Source organism: Anopheles stephensi, chromosome X, assembly GCF_013141755.1.
Source record: "Anopheles stephensi strain Indian chromosome X, UCI_ANSTEP_V1.0, whole genome shotgun sequence".
NCBI classification, from domain to species: Eukaryota; Metazoa; Arthropoda; class Insecta; order Diptera; family Culicidae; genus Anopheles; species Anopheles stephensi.
In genome coordinates this window covers 12,649,031-12,671,865 of record NC_050201.1, presented here as the reverse complement: position 1 = coordinate 12,671,865, position 22,835 = coordinate 12,649,031, and the positions used below count along the sequence as shown (strand labels likewise).

The following is a 22,835-nucleotide window of genomic DNA, read 5'->3' as shown; positions in this document are numbered from 1 at the left end:
TCGCTCTACAATCACGATATCACATCCAGTAAATTCTCTACACACGGCTTGTAAAACAAAACGAAGAGCGGCAACGATGCACCGATAGACGAAAGAAGACAAGGACAAAAAATGCTTGATACAACAACAAAAAACGAAAGAATTCACGAATAACCAATAAAGAACAGTAAAACACTCTTAATTTTGTGATTTTATGATATTTTGTGTGTGTGTGGCTGCCAAAAAAGTGTTGACAAATTTGCTTAATTAGTTAATTTCCTTTTTTATCAACAGATTTAATTCGCTTCTTTGATGCAAGGTAAAGCCGTTGTATTTAAATTCAGTTGGATTTAAATTTTATATTTGCGCCTAAATGTATGCATGTGTTGAGTTTGTTTCATACAAATAATAGGCTACATTCAGGCGCCGTTCGAAATTACGCCGGAACGGCAGGCTTGTAGAATTTTCTTGAATAGATCAAATTTGATAAATTTCATGCGAAATTAAAACAGATTATTCCTAAGTTGTTATTTATCATAAAATTGTCATGGGTTATTTCTGGCACAGGATTAAAATAAATGTTCTTCCTTTATATACCTACAGGTTAGTGAACGTGTTTTACTAAGCCCTCTGAAGCACACAAACATCATTTTTTTTCATCCATCTATCACGGCTCTTCCAAGATGGAGGACAGCCGTCAATACGGCTTTTAACGACTTTGAATGATGAGCAATCGTTTTTCTGTATTTCTGCTGAAGTTAACTTTTTTTTATTCGTGAAGGATGGCCTGTCCGTATGGCTAAATTGACATTTTAATAATCAGCAATACTGCCAGGCCATTCTTAATGAATAAAAAACAAACAAAAATAAATTTCCCTGCTCACTTACCTTCTGTTTTGGCTCTCTACTGGTCACAACTAGATAATAAATAACCCACAGCTTGATAATCAAGGCTTTATTCTGGCTTTCTTACCTTAAGCTGTATGGACAATCCTGAAGGATTGTATTATCAAGAAAATTTGAAGTGGCCTTTCGAATCCTTTTGCGATTTTGGGCTGAAATTTGATACTTAGTCTTGTGAGAAAAATAAGCTTGGAACTACAATATTTTAAAGGTTTGTGGTTGCTTTAAATTTTTTATAATTGAATAGATCCATCTCAAATAGCCAAAAAAATCTATTATGCTGCTTAAAGTGAAAACAAACCACCGCCGAAAAAAAAAAAGACCGTGAAACTTGATGGAACTATGAAGCTTTTCGTCTTGCTCTTGGAACTCGATAAAACTATGAGGCTTATTTATAAACCATGCATGGTCTTCATACGAACTATGGGGTTTGTAAAGAAGCAAGCGGTACTTTATGGAACTTTATGCCCATTTAAGAGTGAAAGATGACCCTTCAAGTTGTTTGTTTGCAAGATTATGTCAACAGAACATTGCTATCTGCCATTAAGTGTCGTCAGAAAAAGCATTGTGAGAAAATGTATATTAAGAGTGTATAAAAATCGGGAAAATGTTATAGAAAGCGTGTTAAAGTTACGTGTGAAGTATTTGAGAACGAAGATGACTGCGAGAGAATCGATACTCCGATCGATATACCCGACAGTTCTATTGTTCGGAAGATGATCAGCAGAATGAAATCCCGAAACAGATACTTTGCATGAATATGAATAGCACTTAAAAACTTTCTTTAACAGCTCGATGTAAAAAAGCTGCTTTAAGCCCGGTTGAAAGTACGACGAACTATGACGCTGCTTATCTACTGCAAAAGACGTATTAGATCAGCGATGTTTAGCGTGCTAAAATTTGCTGCTTAAGATAATTTGGCTATTTGAAATAATACGTATTACCTAAATAGATTCGTATTGCGATTTACGATCGATATGATAGTTTAAAACTTAAACGGTAGCTGTGTCGGAATTCGGACAGTCGGTCGGACACGACAGAATCGTGTTTCGAATCCCATCCGGATTTCCCCATAGCAACGACAGACTATTCGATACGTGTTATCAATAAGCCTTTTTCTTCTTCCATGGCTCTACAACCTCGAGGGAACACATCCTACGAGGTCATTTAGCCAAAAAAATTCTCTTTATACTAAAAAACCTTAAACCTTGGTATTTAAAAAAAGGTGTTACAAGAATGAATTTAAGTTAAATTTTCTATTTTTTTTGTTTGGTAAACGTTGCATTTTTTTACAATTAATTTATTCTGAATTTCAACTTAAACATACTATTTTTGTTGACTAATGCGTTTCGATGTCAAATTATGATTCTTTCCTTTCAACATACTTTCTATATTTTTCCTTTCATCGTACGCAATGGTAAATATAGTTTCTGATCTCATGGCCCTTATTTTAAAATTTGAAAAAAAAAAAATATTCAAATCAACACATTGATAATACCCCACTACCAACAAGATAGTGAATCACGACTGTAGAAAATATCGCATTCATTTAAAAGCCTCATTTGTGTGGTTTGTCTTTTTTTACTATCCAAAAAAGCAATAAATCGAAAACAGCATTAAATTTACGTTATTTAAAAAATAACGATTGAGATCCTGAGACACCATAATTTACTGCTACCACTGTGCGCAACGGCTCGTAAGTGTTCATTCGCACGGGTGCGCACGACGGATGAACACACGCTCTCCCGTACGCACCCATACCAGCGCACAAATTGCGCACGAATGGCGGTGGTCGGCCCGTGCATGGTGTCGCGAACGAACATCGCGATTCAGAAGCGTGCGAGCAACGGAACGGAGCGGTAATGCCGGTAAACGTCGCGTAAAAAGCTTTACCGAAAAGAAGCAACGAGTAGTGTAAGTGAGTGTGTGTGTGCCGTGCGAGAGTGTGTTAGCCTAGAGCACCGTGTACTAGGAATCGTTAAGGTATGAAGCGATGCAGGAAGGCGATACAAAATAATAATGACGACAAAAATGTTAACAGAAAATTGTGAAAATGATAAAAACTGTGGTGTGCAGTTCGCGCTGTGCGTAGCGATCGGTTTCGCGAAGCAGTACAATTACGGACATTTCGTCGTTTCTTGTCGGTGTTTGTTGCGGTGTTGTGTGATTTTTTTTTTGTTTGCTGTATGTCGTTTCTGGCGTTCAGTTCAATGTGCGAGTGTTTGTAAACGGTGGAAAATTTAAAGAAAACACAAGGGAAAATCCTAAAAATTGTTTGCAGTATTGTGGTTCGAGGATTCCTGTAACTGAAGTTCGCCGAGCTTTTCCGAGAACACACTGTGGAAGAATTCCTTCATTTCGTTCTCTCTTTCTTCCCATATCCTTCTGGTGGACAGGGAAGCCGGGTTTGTGGATATTTGAAATTAAGCAAAAAGGAAAAGAAATTTGCTTAAAGGAATTAAGCAAAATTGGAATCCGTTTACCATACGCATCGCAATCAAAGTTAAAAAAAAAAAAACGGGCGCAGAAGGCTTTACTTGCGTTGTTGTACAAAACGGACGCGCCAGTGTCGCTCGCTGTACTCTTCACTCACACGCGCGCGGACGAGCGTTCTCCACACGTTGATCGCTCTCTTTTACTCGGTCAGGTAAAGCTGCCCGTGATGTGTTCTGTATGCGAGCCCAATAAAGGCGCTTTTTGTTCGCTGTAATTTTTTTTTGGTGTCGTGCTCCATCACCACCACACAGAGAGATGGGAGGTCCCTGTTGTTTTCTTCTTTTGCTTCCAGTTTTTTAAAGCAGCATAATACACTAAAATGTGCCTGTGTGTGTTTTAAAAGCTGATCCAAAAATGATCCGTGAAATGTGATTCATCACCGCACACTTCAATATGAAGCCTTTTTTCCACGCGTTCACCCGCCGTGTGTGTGTACCTACCTCGCCCGGTGTGTGAGTGGATGAGTGTGGCTTGAACGGCGGAGGCACACACAAAGGAAAAAAGGAGGTTGTCTCTATCCACACACACACACACACGCATCGTGTGCAAATTTTGTTTCCACGATCCTGTTGTGTACGAATTTTTCGATTCGTGAAGAGCAAAGGCCGAAACAATAGAAAGAACGCGTTATTTTGTTTTCTTGCGATGCGGCACAGTGTGTGTGTGTGCGTGCGTTAATCGCGCTCATTTCTTCCCGTTCTAGCGCTCATAGGTCTAACGTGCCGTTAGCTGTCGTTTACCTGGTACCATCATCATGGTCACCTTATTAGCCATCATGCGGCGATTGCTCTCTGTGTGTGCGTAAGCTGGTCCGGAAGCATTTTCACTTGAAAGGTGCGCAAACGGTGATGCGTTTGCGGTGGTGATGCACAGCTCAACAGATGCGCGAAAGAGGAAATAGAGCTTGCGTGCGTGTGTGTGCGATGTCCTTGCGCGCACACCAACACACACACACACACACGCACCAACAGCAATAGTGTGGCATCTAGTTTGGCTGCTATTCTATCGCGACCGTCGGATGAGGTAATTGTGTGCTGCCTCCCCCGGACCAGACGCACCTGCAGGGCGAGAGCGAGACGGCACACGATGCAGCTCCTTCCCACACACGCACACGCACGCACGGCGATCGTCCTTTGGCCGTTGGAATGAAGCTTTTTCTAACATGCTCGCTCGCTCGCTCGCACTCTCCCGTTTTGGTGTTTGCTGGTGAGCAGCGAGCTTCCACAAACGGGCGTTGTATGGTGCTAGCTGCTTCTCGTTGTTCTGGAATGAAGCTGCCTTTACACGGTTGTTTGGCCCCCAGGGGGGGGGGGGGGGGGGGGGTGGATAATCAGGGTAGGAGGTTGCAATAAAAGGTGCAATAAAAAGATACTGATGACGTAAGTCCGATGTGCTATAGCACAAAAAGGTAACGTCATTTGAATCATTTGTCAATTATGCAATAAAAAATAAAAAAAACAGTCTGACAGGTTTCCTAGAGATATTAATACAACATTGATTTTTTTTTTACTTATGAAACAGTCAAAATTATTATGATGGGAAAATTATTGCATGAACACAAGCTGTGATTCATCCGGATCCGATCCGTCAAATCGACCGGTCTCGCAATCCTAATATCATAATCAGCCCTTCATGAAGAAACCCTGATCCCTATCAAAGGGCTGTATGATGGCCCTTAAACAAGCTTTTTTGTGCTAGGTGGTTTGACGTTTAATGGAACCAACATTAGGCCGTGGCAGAGGCAATAGCAGCGCAGACCTTCAAAATCCCATCCAGACCATCAACCAGTACACAGGACTGACTATTTAGCTACGGGTAAAAACAAGTTAAAGCACGCCAGAAATGGCAGGTCGAGACCATTCGAGGTTGTAGTGCCAAACAGGAAGAAAAGAAGTAGAAGAACTGATTAAATTTAAGCACATCTGATATGTATAAGAGGTAAGAAAACAAGTATCTCCATGACTAACATAAAGTGCGACAAGCGGTATAATCATAATAAGACGTAGGTCGCTTAAACTGATATGAAAGGCGCTTATTGTTTGAAACATGAAGACCACCACGTTTATCGACCAATCTGACAAAAATTGGATCCCTCTGTTCCCAAATGCTACCCGAGACGAGTTTAAATGTCTTGGCTTGGTATTTTAGTTGGCTGGCACATGTCTGTTTTCTAGCTGAATTCATCATAGACCTCAGTAACTCGCAGAAGAACAGTCAGTCCTGCACCGGGAGATACAGTCCAGGTTGTGATTTGCTATCGTTCCTGCTAAGTTCTGTTCGATACCTTTTCACATATAGTCACCGAATCGTCCCACACATCAAGAAAATCTAGCGTAGTAGTTAACCACCCACCAGGACTGGGAAGCTTAGAAGAGATCCTGTTACAAAATATCAGCAAAATTAAAGCCACTTCAGGCGCTCTAAACTGCAACCCGGTGCTGAAACCATGCTGTCATCCGTAAGCCAGTCGGGGTGTGTGATGTGGTTCGAACAAAAAAGCAGCGATTGCGAAACATAATACGCTCTCTTGCCTCCCTTCCTGAGTGATGTTATTGCCCGGTCTTCCCAAACCCCCCCCCCGGTAAACGCCACTCGGCCGTCCTGCTCCCGTGTGGGAAATTCCGGGAGTACCCGCAGAAGGCTAGCCCTACACCGCACCACCCTTATTACCCGCGTGTGTCTGACCGGAAATGTCATCGCGGACTGAGCGCGTATGGCCGTTGGTTGGTTTTTTTTCGTCGTTCCTACAAGATCGCGTACGGACTGCGTCTCTCTTGATGTCCATATATGCGTATGCCGATATATACCGCGCGCGCTCACCGTGTTTGGTTTTGGTGCTGCGGATCCTATGTTGCAGGGGAACCTCTCAGCATTGGCGCATTCTCAATGGCTTGCAGTAAAATATGTGACCAGATCAGCAGTTTCCAGCAAAGAAGAGATATTCCCTAAGCGAGAAGAAGAATGTTAGGCTAACATACCTTGTACTGAGAGCTACCGAGCACGTTAGGCAAAAAAAGGTTCATGTTTAAATATTTAAATCCAACTGTCAATCCTCTCTACAAAAAAGATGACAAAGAATTGGAAAATGGCGGTGTGTGCTGTCTACACAATGTAATCAAAACGATGAAATCTTCACGAACGGAGGACGGTTTTTTTTGGGGGGAAAAGATCAGGTTCTGTATTTCCGGTACTTTACAACATCCTGTCGCAAACGGCAATTCGTCATCCAGCGAACAGTCGCGCCTCTTGATGAAGCAAGATGGCGCTCCTTCGCTCAATTATAATCTCCACATTCATCCTAGGCTCGCCCAAAAAAAAAAATCTAGATAAAAAGGGCTCCTTAGGTATTCCTGTCCGCTTAGACACAGACACACACACACACTGTCTCTCTCTTCATTCTTGAAGAATTCGTTAGGCTCCAGAATGGAGGATCTCTAACCTGATTCCAATTAGTGATGCGGTGCCACCGACATAGTTTAAAACGAAACGATCGTTGGTGTTTTCGGATGAGATTTTCCGTTTTTCGGTGGTAACGCTTTTTTATTGTTATTATTCTTCTTTTAGGGGCCTTTTTTGTTGGGTCCTCTCTAGTCCGAACCCACACCTTCGGCGTGAGTCCCTTCGATTAAACAAAAAAAAAAAAGGTGAAAGGTAATGCAGGTGTTCTTGTTGTGTGTGGCGTTCCGTTGTGTCTTTTTCATTGTGCATCGAGCAAACAAAATGGAAAAGCTGCTGCTGCTGCTGGCGTCGCTTCATCAGAGCATGTAATCAAGGAAGGGTCGGTTTGCTGGTAACCGCTCCCAGAAACAATTTAAGCCCAGGGAAGGAAACATATGCACACGACGGCGTACAGGATCGTTGTGTTCCAGGGGTTGGCAATCGGCAATATTGAGTTTGGTTCTTTTAGACAAATTCATTTTGAGCCGTACGATTCACTATTCATCTAAATGGCGCGCTAAGATCTCTGGAAGTTTTGGGTGCATTTGGAAGAAAACTTGGGTTCGCTTTATAGCAATTCAGGCGTAAGCTCAAGAAAACCCCTTCCTGCGGCTACAATGGCTTGTAAGGGACGAATGAAATCTAAAGTTTCTGTAAGCTAACTGACCAATCAACCATCCCGAAGTGGCTTCTCCTACGCACGACGCACGAGGCTACGGGAAAATCAAGATAAAGAAGTCAGAAATTTCAGAACAATAACTCTCGAGGTTTCAGACCCAACAGAAAAGAAGAAAATAAAGAGAAGCTGATTTTATTTATGAAGAAATCTAAGCATAAGGGTGTCTTGAGATATTCTTTCGGGATTTGTTTACGTTAGACGGACTACGTCTCAGATGTCAAATGTCAAATATGGTAGGTCAAGAACTCCCGAGATTTTATACCCAAAGGAAAATGCAGGGGAAAATACAGATAAATTCTTTAATTTTCTTTGATGATATCACATCCGGACTGGCTCCTGCTCAAAAGGACTGACTATCATGCTGCAGAAAAACCGAGTTAAAGATGTCTGAATTTTAAAGACCAACAACTCTAGGATTCCAATATCTAGGATTAAGATATCTTGAGATCCATCCGGACTGGCTTCTTGTGGTATCCCATCTGGACTGGTAAAATCAAGTCAACGATGACAATAACTGGAGACGAAGCATTCTGAAGGTTTTTGAAGTCAAAAGAAGAAAGTAACAATTCCAAACGAGACTGCCCTCTCTGTAGGTGTAACACCACACGCTCACAGCAATTGACGCCCACTGGTTCCAACGATCTTTTTTACTCCCCTGCCTAACGATCTCAAATCAAGCATCCCAAAAAGGTTGATTCGGTTGTCCACGCAGGCAAGCGCAAGGTGTGCACCAAAAGGGTCCCGGCTCTTCCTTTTTGAAGGGATTTTCGTTCTGTTTGACTGCGTTTGTTTTTCCCCTCTGTGTTCTCGGGGGTGTTGTTTCGATGTCCATATTCACTGACCGGCGAACGGAATAGCAAAGTGTTCATATTTTAACGATATTTTAATGTAATTTAAATAAACTGTAAGTGTGTCTGTGTAGGTCTTAGTATGTGTAGGTGAAGAAAAAACGTTACATCTTATTCTACAATCAACAAGCACTCATCGATTTCTTCCATCAACGGTGTCTAATGTACGGTATCGGTCCTCCGAAACCGTGCGGTGCGGACATCCACTAACACCATCAACCCTGAACCGCGTGTTCCGCTGTGACTTCACAATCAAACAACCTTACCCCCGGGGCATGTGTTATATATTAACCTGGACTGTGTTTTGTGCAAATTTTACCTTAAGAAAAAAAAATCCAAATCGAAACTACCAAACCTTCCGCCATTCCGAGGTTTTAGTGTACATCGTCGTTTCAGCTGCAGCAGATTATTGATTCTTGCCCTTTCTACCACGATTAACCACGATTGCTCGTGGTGTTTGTGTCAGTATGTACGACCTAGAAATAGAACGTGGTGGTAGCCTACTGTCGTTGTCGTCGTCGTTTCCCTTGGCAACGGAATAACACGTTGCGAAGCCAAACAAAAACGTTCCACCGTGTTTAGAAAAAGGGAACGAAAGCAGCCCGAAAGAAAAATCCTTTTCTTTTTTCTTGGTGGGTGGGGTTGGGTGGTGGAAAATCTAATGGAATGTGTGTGAGCGACAGCCGACCTTTTGCTAACCTTTCGAGCAGCTCTATGCACACGAACGGCGTTAAAAGGCCCGATACATATGCAATACAACAACGATTTGCGTAAATCTTTCTCTAAATTGGCTACACATTGCCACTTCACTATGGGAAAGAGAAGAAGCAAAAAAAAGGGTTAAAAACCTCCCTGAGGGGGGGCGGTGGAAAATGTAGAAGAAGAAAAAACTCACCCTTTTCCTTGTGGATGAGTTATTATAAAAGCAGACTAGAAAGTGAAAATTGAAAGATAAAGGGCAGGCGGCATTTTTTTCTGTTTGTTTGTTTGCATTTTCCTTTCTTGGGGGTGGCAAGTAAAGCGCTGGGAAACGTTGGTTGGAAATGCGGATGCACTTCTGGATGCAAGTCGGTGCGTTTAGGAAGCTGCAACAGAGACAGAACAAAGCAAGTGATACGAAGTGAGGGATGAGTCGTTTTAATTTCCACTTCCCGACCTAATCTAACTTTTTTACATAGATTGGCTACATGGTTTTGAAGTGTAGGTTTAATATTGAAAAGGGGGTTTTAAATGATCTGATTCGAGTTAATTAAAAGAATTAAAAAAATATTAAAACAAAATTATTAAAATACGAAACAGTGCTTAAAAGATTTATTTTGTTTTTTTTGTGGTTCATTTAATTTATTGTGTGCCATAGAATGTACAATGTGAATAGTTTCTAAATGCATGTTCCCGTGTGCTCTGTTGTGCGCGTGTGTAAAGTCTCGTGTTCGATGCTGTGCTTGCTTTTGCTACGGTAGTGTACGTAAAATGATGATCCTGTGCGTGCGCCGTTGTTGAAAAGGATAGCGCAGAACAACAAAGCCGGCGGAAGAAGAAGAAGAAGAAGAAGAAGCAGAACACAATCAACCAGCACATCTCCGCCTGCTTCACCGCTGTCTCCTACACTCCGGCACCAGGCAGTGTTCGCAGTGGTGTACAAAAGGGGAAAAAAAGGAATAAACGGACAAAGCGAGCACAGCAAGTGTGCAAAGGAAGGTGGTGTTGTGGAAAGCGCACACACACACACACCTGTCATCGTCACCACCGAGCACAGTCAGTAACCACCGGGGCTCGGCTCGCAAAGAGGGTCGACGCGGGGGCCCGCCGCGTACGCACACATGAAGGTGACGGTGTGCTTCGGGGAGACACGGTTCGTCGTGCCTTGCCCGCCCGGTACGACCGTCCTGAAGCTGGAACAGGAAGCCATTCTGCGATACAAGCGTAAGGTAGGTACCGAAAAACCGTTGGGAGCGAAAAAAGGGATAACATTTTAAAATTAATAAAAAATATTTAAAAAAAAGTACGAAAGGAAACGAGGGCGAGGGGGGGTGGGGGAAGGAAGAATAAAGTGAAATATGAATTTCGAAAAGAAAGAAGGGTTTGCTACTCAAAACGCACGAGACAACTATTTTAATCGCGCTTTAAAACACGAAAGACTTCAACGGCCGCACAAGTGACGAACCCTCAGCGCGGTCGGTGACTGTCGCTTTCTGGCGGTGCTGATTCCCGATGATTATCAGAACGGTTTTGATGCCCTTTTGTTATGAGCGTAAAAGGGGGAGGGAAGGGGTGAGAGGAGGAAATGATGAAGACGGATGTGTGTGTGTGTTGCAGCAGCGAGGGGTTTGGTGCGCATTTGCAAAAATTGTTTGTTTGCCTTTGTTTTGCTATTCTTGTTCAATTCTCGTCCGGTTTTCTTCTATCGAAACACACGAATTGGCCATGGTCGTCATGCTGTGCGGGTATAGCACCAACGTCCGTTGTACACGCATCGAGCAATCGCCACTAAATTGCATACATATCCGGTCGGTTGGGTGATGGCGTTTCGGATCGCGCACTGTGCCATTACACGGTAGCAAATGTAGTATACTGATTCATACATCGAACGATACAAAGAGTTATAACGTACAAACGCGATGTATTTTAAATAAATCATGTAGGGGGAGGAGAAGCGAAAAAGAATTTATTTTATTGATAATCATTCGTTTCCTTCGTTGTAAACTTAACTCCATGAAAGTGCAAACAAGAGCACTACTTAGAGGTATAAAGAAGAGCTTTTCGTGACGAATGCTTAAGGGTTCTGATAGGAATGGCTGCTGCTGGATAGGGCATTAATTACTGGTGGCACTTTCTTTATGACAGTTATGGGAACCTTCTCCATTGCTATTAGCGCTATTTGCTCGTGCGCATAGGGAAAGCTTTGTTTCCTTCTCGTGTTCTAAAATCAATTACGTTTGGATATTCGTTCCTTAGTTTATTTCTAAGCTAAATAAAAGAAACCGCTGTTAATCATAATTTAAAATAGATCTAGAATTAGAGAACACGTTTGCGTTCCAAGAGAAGGCGCGTGTTGATCCTGCATAACCTGCACTGCACGGAAAAGCAATAAAAGCCAACTTAAATTCAATCGTGAGATGATGACGCGCTCACACCTAATTTTAATTTACCATTACTGCTGTGTATTTGTAATATGCATTGTTCTTGGAAAAGGGTGGCCTGTGCTGGTTACCCTCGTTTAACGCCCGCTTAAACGATCCTTCACGAGTTTCTCGAGTTTTCACGACCAGAACAGAGCAGCGCCCGAGTTGGTAGCTTCTGTCTGGGGATGCGTGTTGTGCATCCTTAAGTAGCATTGCAATGCGGCGCGATTGGTAAATGGTTCCATAAAATTTAAATTAACCGATGCCAGCGTGCGGTGTGTTTGTCGGAGGGTATTAACCGCGTGCGAACGAATGATTCAGAGTCGTGGTTGCGGTGGTCGTTAATGTTTAAAATGCTAACCACCGAAAACTTTCGGAGTGAAAGAATAAGTTCTAAAATAGATCTTTTTAATAGCCTTTTACTAGCAGCTAGCTGATGGAGCTCTGGATTGCTTGCTGCACATGTCCCGAACCTAAACGTCAACGTCCGTTTATGAGGCCGATTATTGCCGACTTTCAAGGCTGCTAGAGAAAAGAGACATTTCCTTCAGTGCCTCCTGCACTGGGGAGAAAAATGCGCACCGAAGTGCGTTTGTCACGTTACCGAAGGAAATGAAGGATAACGCAGAAAGCATAAAAATGCGGCATGCACCAATTTTATTACAGCCCGTAACTACCACGACGGCGCAGGCATTTTCCGTTGCATTTCCGTTCGATTTTTCTTCGCTCATCGGCGACCATATGGGGGACAGCTGGCAAGGGCTGATGGACGCTGGTGCTCGAACCAAAACCAGCCGGCATATTGTGTTAAATGGCTGAGCGGAGGTTCCCGCGCTTTGTGCTTCATTTGCTCTTCCGTTCGGGTTAATGTCGCTATTTTCTTCTCCTTAACAACAACTTAACGCCCAAGGACGACCGGCAACGAGACCCGTGGCACTGGGAATGAGAGAGAGAGAGAGAGAGAGAGAGAGAGAGAGAGAGAAACAACGGAGGGTCAGAAAAGACGAGCAAATGGTTCAAGGATATGAACATATGTGTGTGCCGACGACGATTCCTCTGGTGCATCTTTGTTTGTTGAACCCTCGAATGGTGATGCTGGTGTGCGTGTGTGTGTGTATGTGGTTGCTGCTTTCTTTATGACGGGGCTAGGGATGAATGGGCTTTGAGCTGAGGAGGGTTGGGCTAAGGATGAAAGAATGCACAACATATGCTACGGATAATTTACGTGAAGTGTGTTTGCCAGCGTAGAAAGGGGCTTAAAATTTTTACTTGTCATTTTATGTTTTCGGCTGTGTTTTTCGGAAGTGTAAGTGGGGGAGAAGGTTATTGATAGGTTTTTGGTGTATTGCTGGTTTTAATTGCTTTGACGTTTGCTGTTAATGGCATAATTTTGTGTGTCCAAGGCAACTAAATGCGTCGATTGGTGAGAATTTTGGTAACGTGACCAGGATCCATCATACTAACTCTGTCATAAAGCTGACTCTAGTTCGGTTGGTTGTTTCATATGATGCATACTTTATTTTTGGAAGATTGATTGCTCTCCAGTCTCAACTAGAACGAGTGGTGCCGTGATCAGGATTCATTATGTTAACATCGTAATTCAGCTTATTTTTGTTCGATTTGCTGTTTAATTTAGTGTATCCTAGTGATCGATTACATTTCGATCTAGGAGACTTCTAATATTCAGTGGTGCCATGACCAGGATACATAACGTATTTCAGCTTGTTGAGCTTCTATTTATCATTTGATAAAGTTTAAAAAGAGTTGTGGATGATCGATGACATTAAATTGCAGTCGATGATCGATTACATTAAATTGGTGCCGTGACCAGGATTCACCATTCTAACTTTATAATATATAGCTGATTCTACTTCGCTTTGTTGTCCAATAAGGTTTATAATTATATTTTGGAAGATTGATTACTTGCGAGAAACACCAAGAAGATACACAAAGGCCGGTGCCGTGACCAGGATGCATTATGTAAACTTCATAATTCAACTCGTTCGATGTTCGATTTAGTGTCGAGAGATCGATTACGTTTAATTTCGATGTAGGAGACTTCCAAGATTGAGCTGATGGGTGCCATGACCAGGATACATGATGCAAAATACGCATTTCTGCTTGTTTTTCCATTTGATAAGGTTTACAACTAGGTGTGGATGATCGATTACATTTAATTGCAATCGAAGAGTCTCGAAAAACTGATGGAGCACGAGTGGTGCCGTGACCAGGATCCACCATACTAACTCTATAATATATCTGATTCTAGCTCGATTTGTTGTTGAAGAAGATTTATATATAAGTTTCTTCTTCCTTGGCACTACAACCTCGAGAGGTCTCGGCCTGCCATTTCTGGCTTTTTGTGACTTTATGTTACCCGTAGTAAAGTAGTCCACGACACACGACCCTTCACGCGACCCCGGCCCTGCCATTTGAAGACCGGCACCGCTGTCACCTCAGCCATCGCCCAATATTTAAGTTTATGAAGTGTATAATGATGTATCGAAAGATCGATTACATTTAATTTCAATCTTGGGGATTCACAAAACTAAAACTAACTCCAATGGTGCCATGACCAGAATAAGTCATGCATTCAACACTCTCCTGAAAGTGATGGAAATCAAAATTAAGCAGCGATGAGGAAGAAGAACAGCTTTTGTTTAAATGTCAATAATGCCCTCAGTCAAGTGTTGCATGCGGTAAAAGGATAAATAAGATAGTAATGGTTGATGCCGTGACCAGGATCCAAATATCCGTAAACGGAAAACTATATGCAAAGGAATTTCAATTCAGTTAATTTTATCTAAATTAAAACCTGCTTAGATTTAATTGTTTTACAACGTTTGAAACCTTGAAAAATAGGCTCTGATAGAAATATTTTGAATTTTGAATACTCTCTGGTGCAGAGCATTTCTCTTATCCCTGAAAACGGCGTGCGTGAAAATATGTCTCAAACACGCCGCTCTGGAGGCGTTATCATTTACCTCGGTAGCTATTATAGTGTTTGCACTGGTTGCTGCACAAACACAAATACCGGCTTCGAGTGCTTTTCGCCGTTTTTTTGTTAAGCGAGCCAAAGCCGCGTATCCAAAATAGACCATTTTGCAAACAATTTTTCGATTGGAGAGAAAACTCTGCTGCTTGCACGCATATTTCGACTGTTTTGTTTTCTTTTGGAGTTTTGTTTTTTTTTTTAATGGTGAATTATGCCCGCGCGAGCAGTACGCACACACACACATTTTTGTTTATTTTCTACTTTTTTTTGTTGTTGTTTTCCAAGCATATATGCTGCGTGTCGTCACGCACGGAGAAGATCTTTTTTTCTTCTTCGTTGCCTTCCAAGCGCATCTGTCGTGGTTATCATCTTTTTGTGTGTTATTAGTTTTCTTCGCTTCTTCGCTGGCGCTGGCGCTACCAACTTTGTGAAAATAAGATGCACGCGCGCGTCAGTTGATGGATCGGCACGCGCACGCTCGTGCACTCTCGCTCGGCAACGGTGATGCTTTGTGAGGGAAAAGTTTTGTTGACTACTATTGTTGGCCGTCTGTTTAACCCTAAGCGTCCGGAAGGCTCACTCATCTCTGGCCGGCCCGCCGTCGGATGGTTAATGGTGTGATAACTGCTGTGTGTGTGTGTGTGGTTTGGCTTTGCCCGCCAGATTACGTGAGCAATTTGTGCATCTTCGTGAGCGCATCTTTTCACCCCGGCTGGTGTGTTTGCGCCCAGATTTGCTAAAAAATGCCTTTTCACTATTTTTCTTTTGTACCCTCGTCGATAGTGCAGCATTTTAGCTGGGAAGTGAGATGCCAGAGTTTTTTTTTCCGGGAAAGCTATCGTCGAAACGTGCACTAAACGCACAGGTACTTTTGGGAGGGTTTCTTCCCCCCCCCCGTCTGCTAAAGAGGAGTGTGTCAGGTGACGGTGTTTAGTGGATAGATAAACGATAATTAAAACGCTAAAGGATTTTGCTGCTAGCGGTTGCGTGCCATCACACCATACAGGCGATCAACAGTTAACGATCTGTTTGCCTTCGTTTTTTTGAAATAATTGTACTGCGTAAATAGAGATAATATGCCGGAAAAATCCTTATCGTTGCTCTCATTTAAGCATGCAACACTGTGTTTTTGGAGATTTGTATCCTGGTCACGGCACCACATTCGTATTTGAAATGATTAGTTTTGAGTATCTTCCTGATGGAAATAAAAAGTAAGAAAACACTTTATTACAACCCTATTTATAAGGTAAATCGAACTTCTTCTTCTTCTTCTGCCTAATGGCCTCTAGGGCCATGCCTGCAATTTCTGACTTACTAGACTTAATGATACCATTTAGTTGGATAGTCAGTCCTCATTACGGGGGAACGGTCCGGATGGGATTTAAACTGCGGTCCTGCCGTATGAAGACCGGTGCCGCAGTCGCCTCCACCACCGGGCCACCCTCAAGCGAGAAACTTAAATCGAACTTAAACGAGCTAAATTTTGAATTTTACATGATGCATCCTGGTCACGGCACCAATCGTGCTCCATGAGTTTTATGCTATCTTCCTGATGGAAGTTGAGTGTGATCAATCTCTCACAATAAATTACAAATCTAATCAACAAAAAGGGCCGGTCCATTGACCGACGGTGCCGGTCTTCACACGGCAGGACCAGGGTTCAAATCCCATCCGGAACGCTTCCCCGTACGCAAGGTTAACTACTTTGCTGCGGGTAAAATCAAGTCACATAAAGCTAGAAATAAGGATTCAAGGTTGTAGTGTCAAAGAAGAAGAAAAATCAAATGGTAGATCGATCCAGAATGAGCTTTATAAGCGATTTCACATGATGGATCCTGGTCACGGCACCACATTCGCCCATGAAACTGATAGTGTTGAGTATCTTCTCGATTAGTATTAAAAGTAAGAAATCGATATAAGAAGATTTTAATCCTAATTAAACCGCAAATCGAACAAAAACGAGCCAAACTTTGAATTTTACATGATGCATCCTGGTCACGGCACCACTATTGGTGGAGTTGAGTTTATGTATGAGTTTTATGTATCTTCTTGGTGAAAACTGCATGTGATCGATCTCCCACAATTAATTATAAATCTAATCAAACAACAACTCGAACCAGAATGAGCTTTCTTAGCGATTTCGCATGATGGATCCTGGTCACGGTCCCCAGAGTAATCACTTTAATCGTCCATTTAGCTGCTTTTTCACACATATTACTTACCGCTCACCACACGCAATCGCTTACGAGCGAGTTTTATTGACATTTTAACTAACCGTGCTTCTTTTTCCAATTCCCCCCTGCTTTACGTTAATCGCTCTTCGTCACTTTCAGGTTGAAGGGTTGAATCAACCTTAAGCTACAATATGTTGCACTTTCTTTCTTTTGCTGCAACCGAACGACGACGACCGTTTAATGTGTGAATCAGTGTGTGTGTATTTCCCCAAAACAGTGCCAGGGATTCAACATGTCGTGACGATGTTTCACGGTTGCGCTTCTCAGTAGTGTGTGTCGTTTACTAGCATTGACACGACGATGATGCCGCCACAGAGTGTGTGGGAAATTGCAGCGCTCGCCCTTTTCCGATCGTGTGTTAGAGCGTTTTGTTATACGCGCTAAACACAGAACCGAGAGAGTGTACCGTGGCGCATCACATTCGAGAAATCAGTCGGAATGCATCACCGATTTGTGGCCGTGTTGGGCTTTCCTCTCGATCTCTCGTTCTCGTGGGAAGTAAAAGTCTTGCCGTGCGGTGGAAAATGGTCGATAATTTGGTGTGGTGCGCTTACGCGCCTTGCAAAGTGTTTGCTCACATATTGCATTTAACCCGGTTTCGGAAACTCGCAAAGAACATTAGTTTGAAGACAGAGGAAGAAACCAAAATAAAAGCGACGCAAAAGGTCATAAGAGACCACAAACGGTGCGCTCTAGAAATAAGGGGTTCGTCGCTTACTCATGACAGAGGAAAAGACGTCTGGTTGCTGGTCAGTAAACAGTAAAGATCGGGAGGGGACACAGTGTGTGAAAGAAAAATGATCAATTTTCCAGTCTAAATTCCTTTTTCCGCTTGTTTGGACGTTTCTCGTCCGATCGTTGTTTCGGTTGCGTTACGGTCACGTACTACTACTCCTCACGGGGCTTGCTGGATGGAGGGTTCGCTTCCAGCGCTAATGTTCCGTCGAAACGGGCGACACCAGTCCCAACGTCCGAGCGCAGGATCGATTCTGTGAGTGTTGTGTCCCCTTTGCTCCGTTCTCCATGATTGCTTTTGGAAATGATTGGAAAGCGGTAACTGCACTGCGCGTGTTTTGCAGGGCTGGCGTTTGCGTTAGTCACCAGCGAGCAAAGCCAGCCAGCCAGGGTTTATGGTGACCAAGTGTGGTTAATTAAAAAACTGTATTTAAACGTTACACTGCTCCACAATGATGTCGGCCAGGGTGTGGCAAAGCCTGGCAAGTAATAAAATGGGGTGGTACGGGTGCAGCATGTGGCCCGATCATAAACGGTTGTAAATTTAAAATTGAGTCTAGTTAAATATTAAGAATTTATGTCGCCAGGCAGAGAGAGAGAGAGAGGAGCGAGCGTGAGAAAGGGTGTGGGTTGGAACAATAAATTACGTATCCATGCTGGAGGGAAAATTACGTCATATCGACGTGAGATATGGAAAAGGATCGTAAAAATATTCTGGTAATTTTCTAATACTGTGACAAAATTATTTCCTATTATTTAAGTAAGACAAAGAGCTTTAGATTTAAAAAATCATAAAACATGCCTAAAATCACCAAACAGTTCTTTTAAAACTAAGAAGTTTTTCCACTAGTCTAATTTCGTTTATTATTTAACTACTACTGTTTTACGAATTTTGCAAACAGTTTTAGTGTTTTGAATTATTTATCTGTATGCCTTCACTTCAATTTATTAGTTTAAGTAATTTTTGCCCTAAATTTGAGATGGCCTAGACTGAAATCGCTGAAAATTGATTGATTTTTTCTGGAAGATTTTTAGGAAATTTATTTAGGAAATTAGACTATCTGTTTTTGTTTGAATTCATGGTAAAAATATTTCACGAACTCCTGGGGAATTTTGTTAAAGCAAATAGGATAAATAAAGTAAAAAACTTCAAAAATTACAAAACAAATGGTAAAAATCAGGCAGACAAAAAACTCAATAATATACAGGGTTTTCCTGTTAATTATGTAAAAGTATCGGTCCTGTTTGTAAACTCTTTACATCAGATGTGTCAAACTCATTTCACTAGCGGGCTGCATTTCCACATTTTCGATAATTTGCGGGCTGCAAAGTTGAACTTAAAAAGAAAATCAATATAGTTCATCAAATAAACATCGCTTGCTTTTGATATCTTTCATTTTCGTATGCATTTTAATTATATTTTATTGCAGTATTGTTTATTTAACAAATGAGTAATTACGATGTATCTATTTATTTCACAAATTTATTTAAAAATTAGTTCGATTTATCGTTTTAAATCTGGCAACGTTTGTTCTTCATAGTTTCATCGACGTTAGGTTTAATTTTAAATTTGTGTAACATTTTTGCAATTTACTTACATGAAATATGAAACTAAATGTAACTATCACTTCCAATCAAAAAATTCAGGAAAATGAAGCTTTTTTCCAGCTCGTATGAACGCTCGACTTGTATCCACAAGTGATAAGCTAACATTAAAATCGGAGACGTTCAAGCCGTTATTTTACACAAAACAAAAGTACACCTTCGAAATTCTGGGAAAATTTTGACTGTGGCGCATGGTTTCCAACATCATTATCGAAATAGTTAAACGCTCTTTATCTGTCTAAGAAACAAGTAAATCTACCAAAGCGAGAGGCGCAACTCTGATTACACATATGCAAAGAGAGTTTACCAAAATTTTGGAACAAAGCAACATTCATCGAAATCGAGCATGAAAATGGTTTTGCAGCGTTCTGCCATTTATTCAACTTGTCAAAAATGCTACTGTCGAAAAGTTTAGTGACAAGATTGTTGTTCTTATCTGAAATACTTATTCTACTTAGATTAATTAACAATATACTCTCGCGGGCCGCCACTTTGACATACCTGCTTTACATGAAATGGTAAACAAAACTAGACGACATTGGAAGGGCTACAGTTGACAGGGAAATTAAAGAGGTAATTACCTTTTATTGTACACATGCAAGATAATAATTATAACCTATGATACTGTAAGCGGCCTGTCAGAGCTCGGGTAAATGCTGCTTAACTTACAGCCACAAGATCTTGTTTAGAAGTTCTTTGTGTTGGGAAAGTGAAAAATAAGTATCGCTTACTGATTTAGTGAATATCCACTGATTTAGTGAAACTGATTAACAGCATGAAATTACAATTCGAATACCACCGATTTTCTGCAAGGTGTTTACAGCTTAATCTCACAGCCCGCGTTTATATCTGTAGGTTAAGCATTTACCCGAGCGATGACAGGCCGTTTACAGTATCGTCTGTTGAAATTACAATATCATCTGGTAACTTTACAATAAAAGGTAATTAATGCCTCTGTCGTCTGAAGCACTTCCAATGTCATCTAGTTTTGATTACCATATTGCATTGGAAGTCATCTAGTTTTGTTTAGTATTGTTTACCATCTAGTTAGCAAAGCATATTGTAGCAAAATAGTACAGAAAATTGGCTTCATTAAAAAAACGTTAAAAAGATGAAAAATAAGACAAACAAATTGGTTAAGAAACACCAAGAAAACTAAAGTAAATGACACAACAATTAAACTCACACGAACAAAAAAAGAATAAGAAAGGGGTTTCCCTTCTTTAAACTTAAAAAAATATAAATAATGTTTAAGAAAGGAGTAAAAGAATTAAAACATAATCAAATTTGAAAGGATGTTAAAATATAGCCAAACCCGATTAACAGAAAAGTAGAGGAAAAGGAAAAGCTAAAAAAAATGCAAAATCACCATCTGTCAAAAACAATTAATCTTCAGAACGACAAAATGAAGCAAAAAGTGACAACCCGTAATGCGATTTTGCTCCGCATTTCCCGCGCGTGGGAAAAGGTGCAGAAGGTGTTATGTGAAAATTGTTTAATTGTTGCGTGCGCGTCTCCCGCTGCGTGTGTGTGCGGGTGAGCTGTTTTTTTGTTGCTTTGATTCCTCACTTTCCCGTTCGGCAAAATTAGGCTTGGGCTTTCCTTTCCATGCTTTCTTCGTGTCGGTGTTCGCGCGCAATGGGAGGAAAGGGAGGGGGGTGGGAGGAACGCTATTTTTACTCTCGCTTCTCTCCCACCAGGACGAAAGATCAGGGGGTGAAAAAGTGGGTAGGGGATGGAGAGGAAATAGCACCACCACCACCAAAGATTAACCACGCATTACCATCTTACCTTCGCCGTCGCGGCCCTCCTCCCACCCCTGTCTTCTTTCTTAATTTTTTCGCGAAGTCGAAGTTTTTCCTTGTTGTTTTCCACGTTTTCTAACACCCGCGGTACGGAAAGTAAAATTGCAAGCACGCGGTGAATACCATCCTCGCCTCCTCCCCACCCTCCCTCTAAGCACCCACTCCATAAAAAAAATCAAAAAAGGGTTGTGTGTGTGTGCGATGATCGCGCAAAGTGTTGAAGTTATTCACTTTGATAGGATTTTTTTCTTCGTTTGTTCGTTTCCGAAGCGGAATGTTGAACTCGTAACCTAGTTTTTTTGGTCTGTGTTTATGTCTGTTTGTGTGTGTGTGTGTGTGCTTCTCCTTCTATTAGCTTCAATCATTTCTATTTCCGGTGTTTTTTCCCCTCTCTCTTAATGTTGCTTCCACTTTGTTTTGTGCGTTGCTTTCTTGCAGTGTGATTTACCGTGAAATGCATTATGTCTTTTTTTACGTTTCATCTTGTTGTTCTTTAGTGTCGTTTTTAGTTTGTTTCTTCTAGCATCTTGCATCTAGTTTTATCGATATTTTTGTTGTTATTTCTTAAATACTATCTTAAACATTCTGCATACTTTTATGTTTTAATTAATTTTTCACTTGTTTTATATTTTCTATTTTTATTTCTTAAGAAAATTTCGCTTTATTCTTTTTAGTTTTTAATTGTTTTGTATTTTTTACTTTTTCTACAAGTAAAACCTCAGTTCTTCTATGTTTTAAAACTGTATTTATTCTCTTACAACAAATAATGAGATAGTTTGACTGTTTTTTAATTGCAAATTGTTTGACTCGTAAGAAACTTATTTTTCCTTTGCTAGGTTCATTTTTCATTGCAAGCATTTCGAATAAATTTCACACTTTTTCTAACCCGGCGTTTTGCCTTTGAATGTCTTCAGAATAAAGCACGCAACGCAAATAGCAGCACGACGCTGCGCGATATCAGCTACTCCGACTGCTGCTTGCAGTAATCAAACTTTTACGGCTTCGGCCTTTACCACCTGCCCTGCTTCGGGTGTTTGTATAATTAATGCAAGCAAGAGCAACAATCATCCGTCCCATCCTGTCTCTTCCTCGCTCTCGCTCTCTCTGTTGTGCCGGTATTCGATACGTCCTTCCTAAACAAGTCGATTCAGGAATTCAGGGTTTAGAGCGTTCAACACACTGTGTGGTGCCCAGTTTGATAAATTAATTTCTATCCACACTAGCTTCTAACCGACCAGCAACAACCACCCACGCGTATACGTGTAAGTGAGTCGAGCTAGCTGTTCAAGGCTTTCAGGGGGGCCGGCGTCGACGTTGGTCGACTGGAATGTTATCCCTGGGTGTGCAGTGTTGTGTGTGTAAGTTTGTGTGGGTGGCATTACTCATTGTGAGTTTAATTCATTAGCTGTCTGGTCGTCCAGGCCGAACGGGACAAAGAATCATATAATCTATTAATTAAAGGAAATATTTTTATCCAACAAAACCTTTATTCCTGATGATGTAAATCAACGACTTTATCTCTGTTACCTCAACGCTAACGTTATTTTTTCCCTCATTTTTTTATTTGCAGGTGAGTATCGATCGGGGATCGATGGCTTTATCCCATTCAGCCGAAACAAGTAGAGGATTATTCAATTATCCCGACATTATACCCTCCCGGGTTGGCGTAAGTCGATATAATATGGTAGTTATTCGGTAAGTGAGGTGTGTTGACCGCCGATCTGACCTTCCAATAGTGCGTGAGAACGAGTCTTTCGTGATGCGTCCTGCGACATGTTCTCCTGGCCCTCAAGCGGGAGAATTATTAAGCAACAGTATCAGTTATTCGAGTGGAGCAATCCCAGGATCCAATTATACTCTTGCGCAAGCAAGATGACTGAGTATCGATATGTAGGACGTAAGCCGTACAAGAAGCAATCGCTTTAAATATCAGCAATAATTGGTGACTGTTTGTTTAACGTTTATTACTTTGACGGCCATAAAATCGTCCAGGTTG

The 22,835-nt window shown here is 41.5% G+C and overlaps 1 protein-coding gene across 3 annotated transcripts in view; it reads left to right on the top strand.

Moving 5' to 3' along the window:
- The first annotated feature begins 2,699 nt into the window (after window positions 1–2,699).
- Window positions 2,700–22,835, top strand: part of LOC118507395 — a 49,637-nt gene continuing 29,501 nt past the window's right edge. The window contains exons 1-2 of one of the 3 annotated variants that reach the window (XM_036045900.1): window positions 2,700–2,800; window positions 9,701–10,271. In XM_036045900.1, coding sequence (XP_035901793.1) covers window positions 10,164–10,271 — 108 coding nt within the window. In that variant the 5' untranslated portion in view covers window positions 2,700–2,800; window positions 9,701–10,163. Of the gene's footprint in view, window positions 2,866–9,700; window positions 10,272–22,835 lie in introns of all 3 variants that reach the window. The other 2 variants (XM_036045892.1, XM_036045883.1) reach the window with 2 other exon arrangements.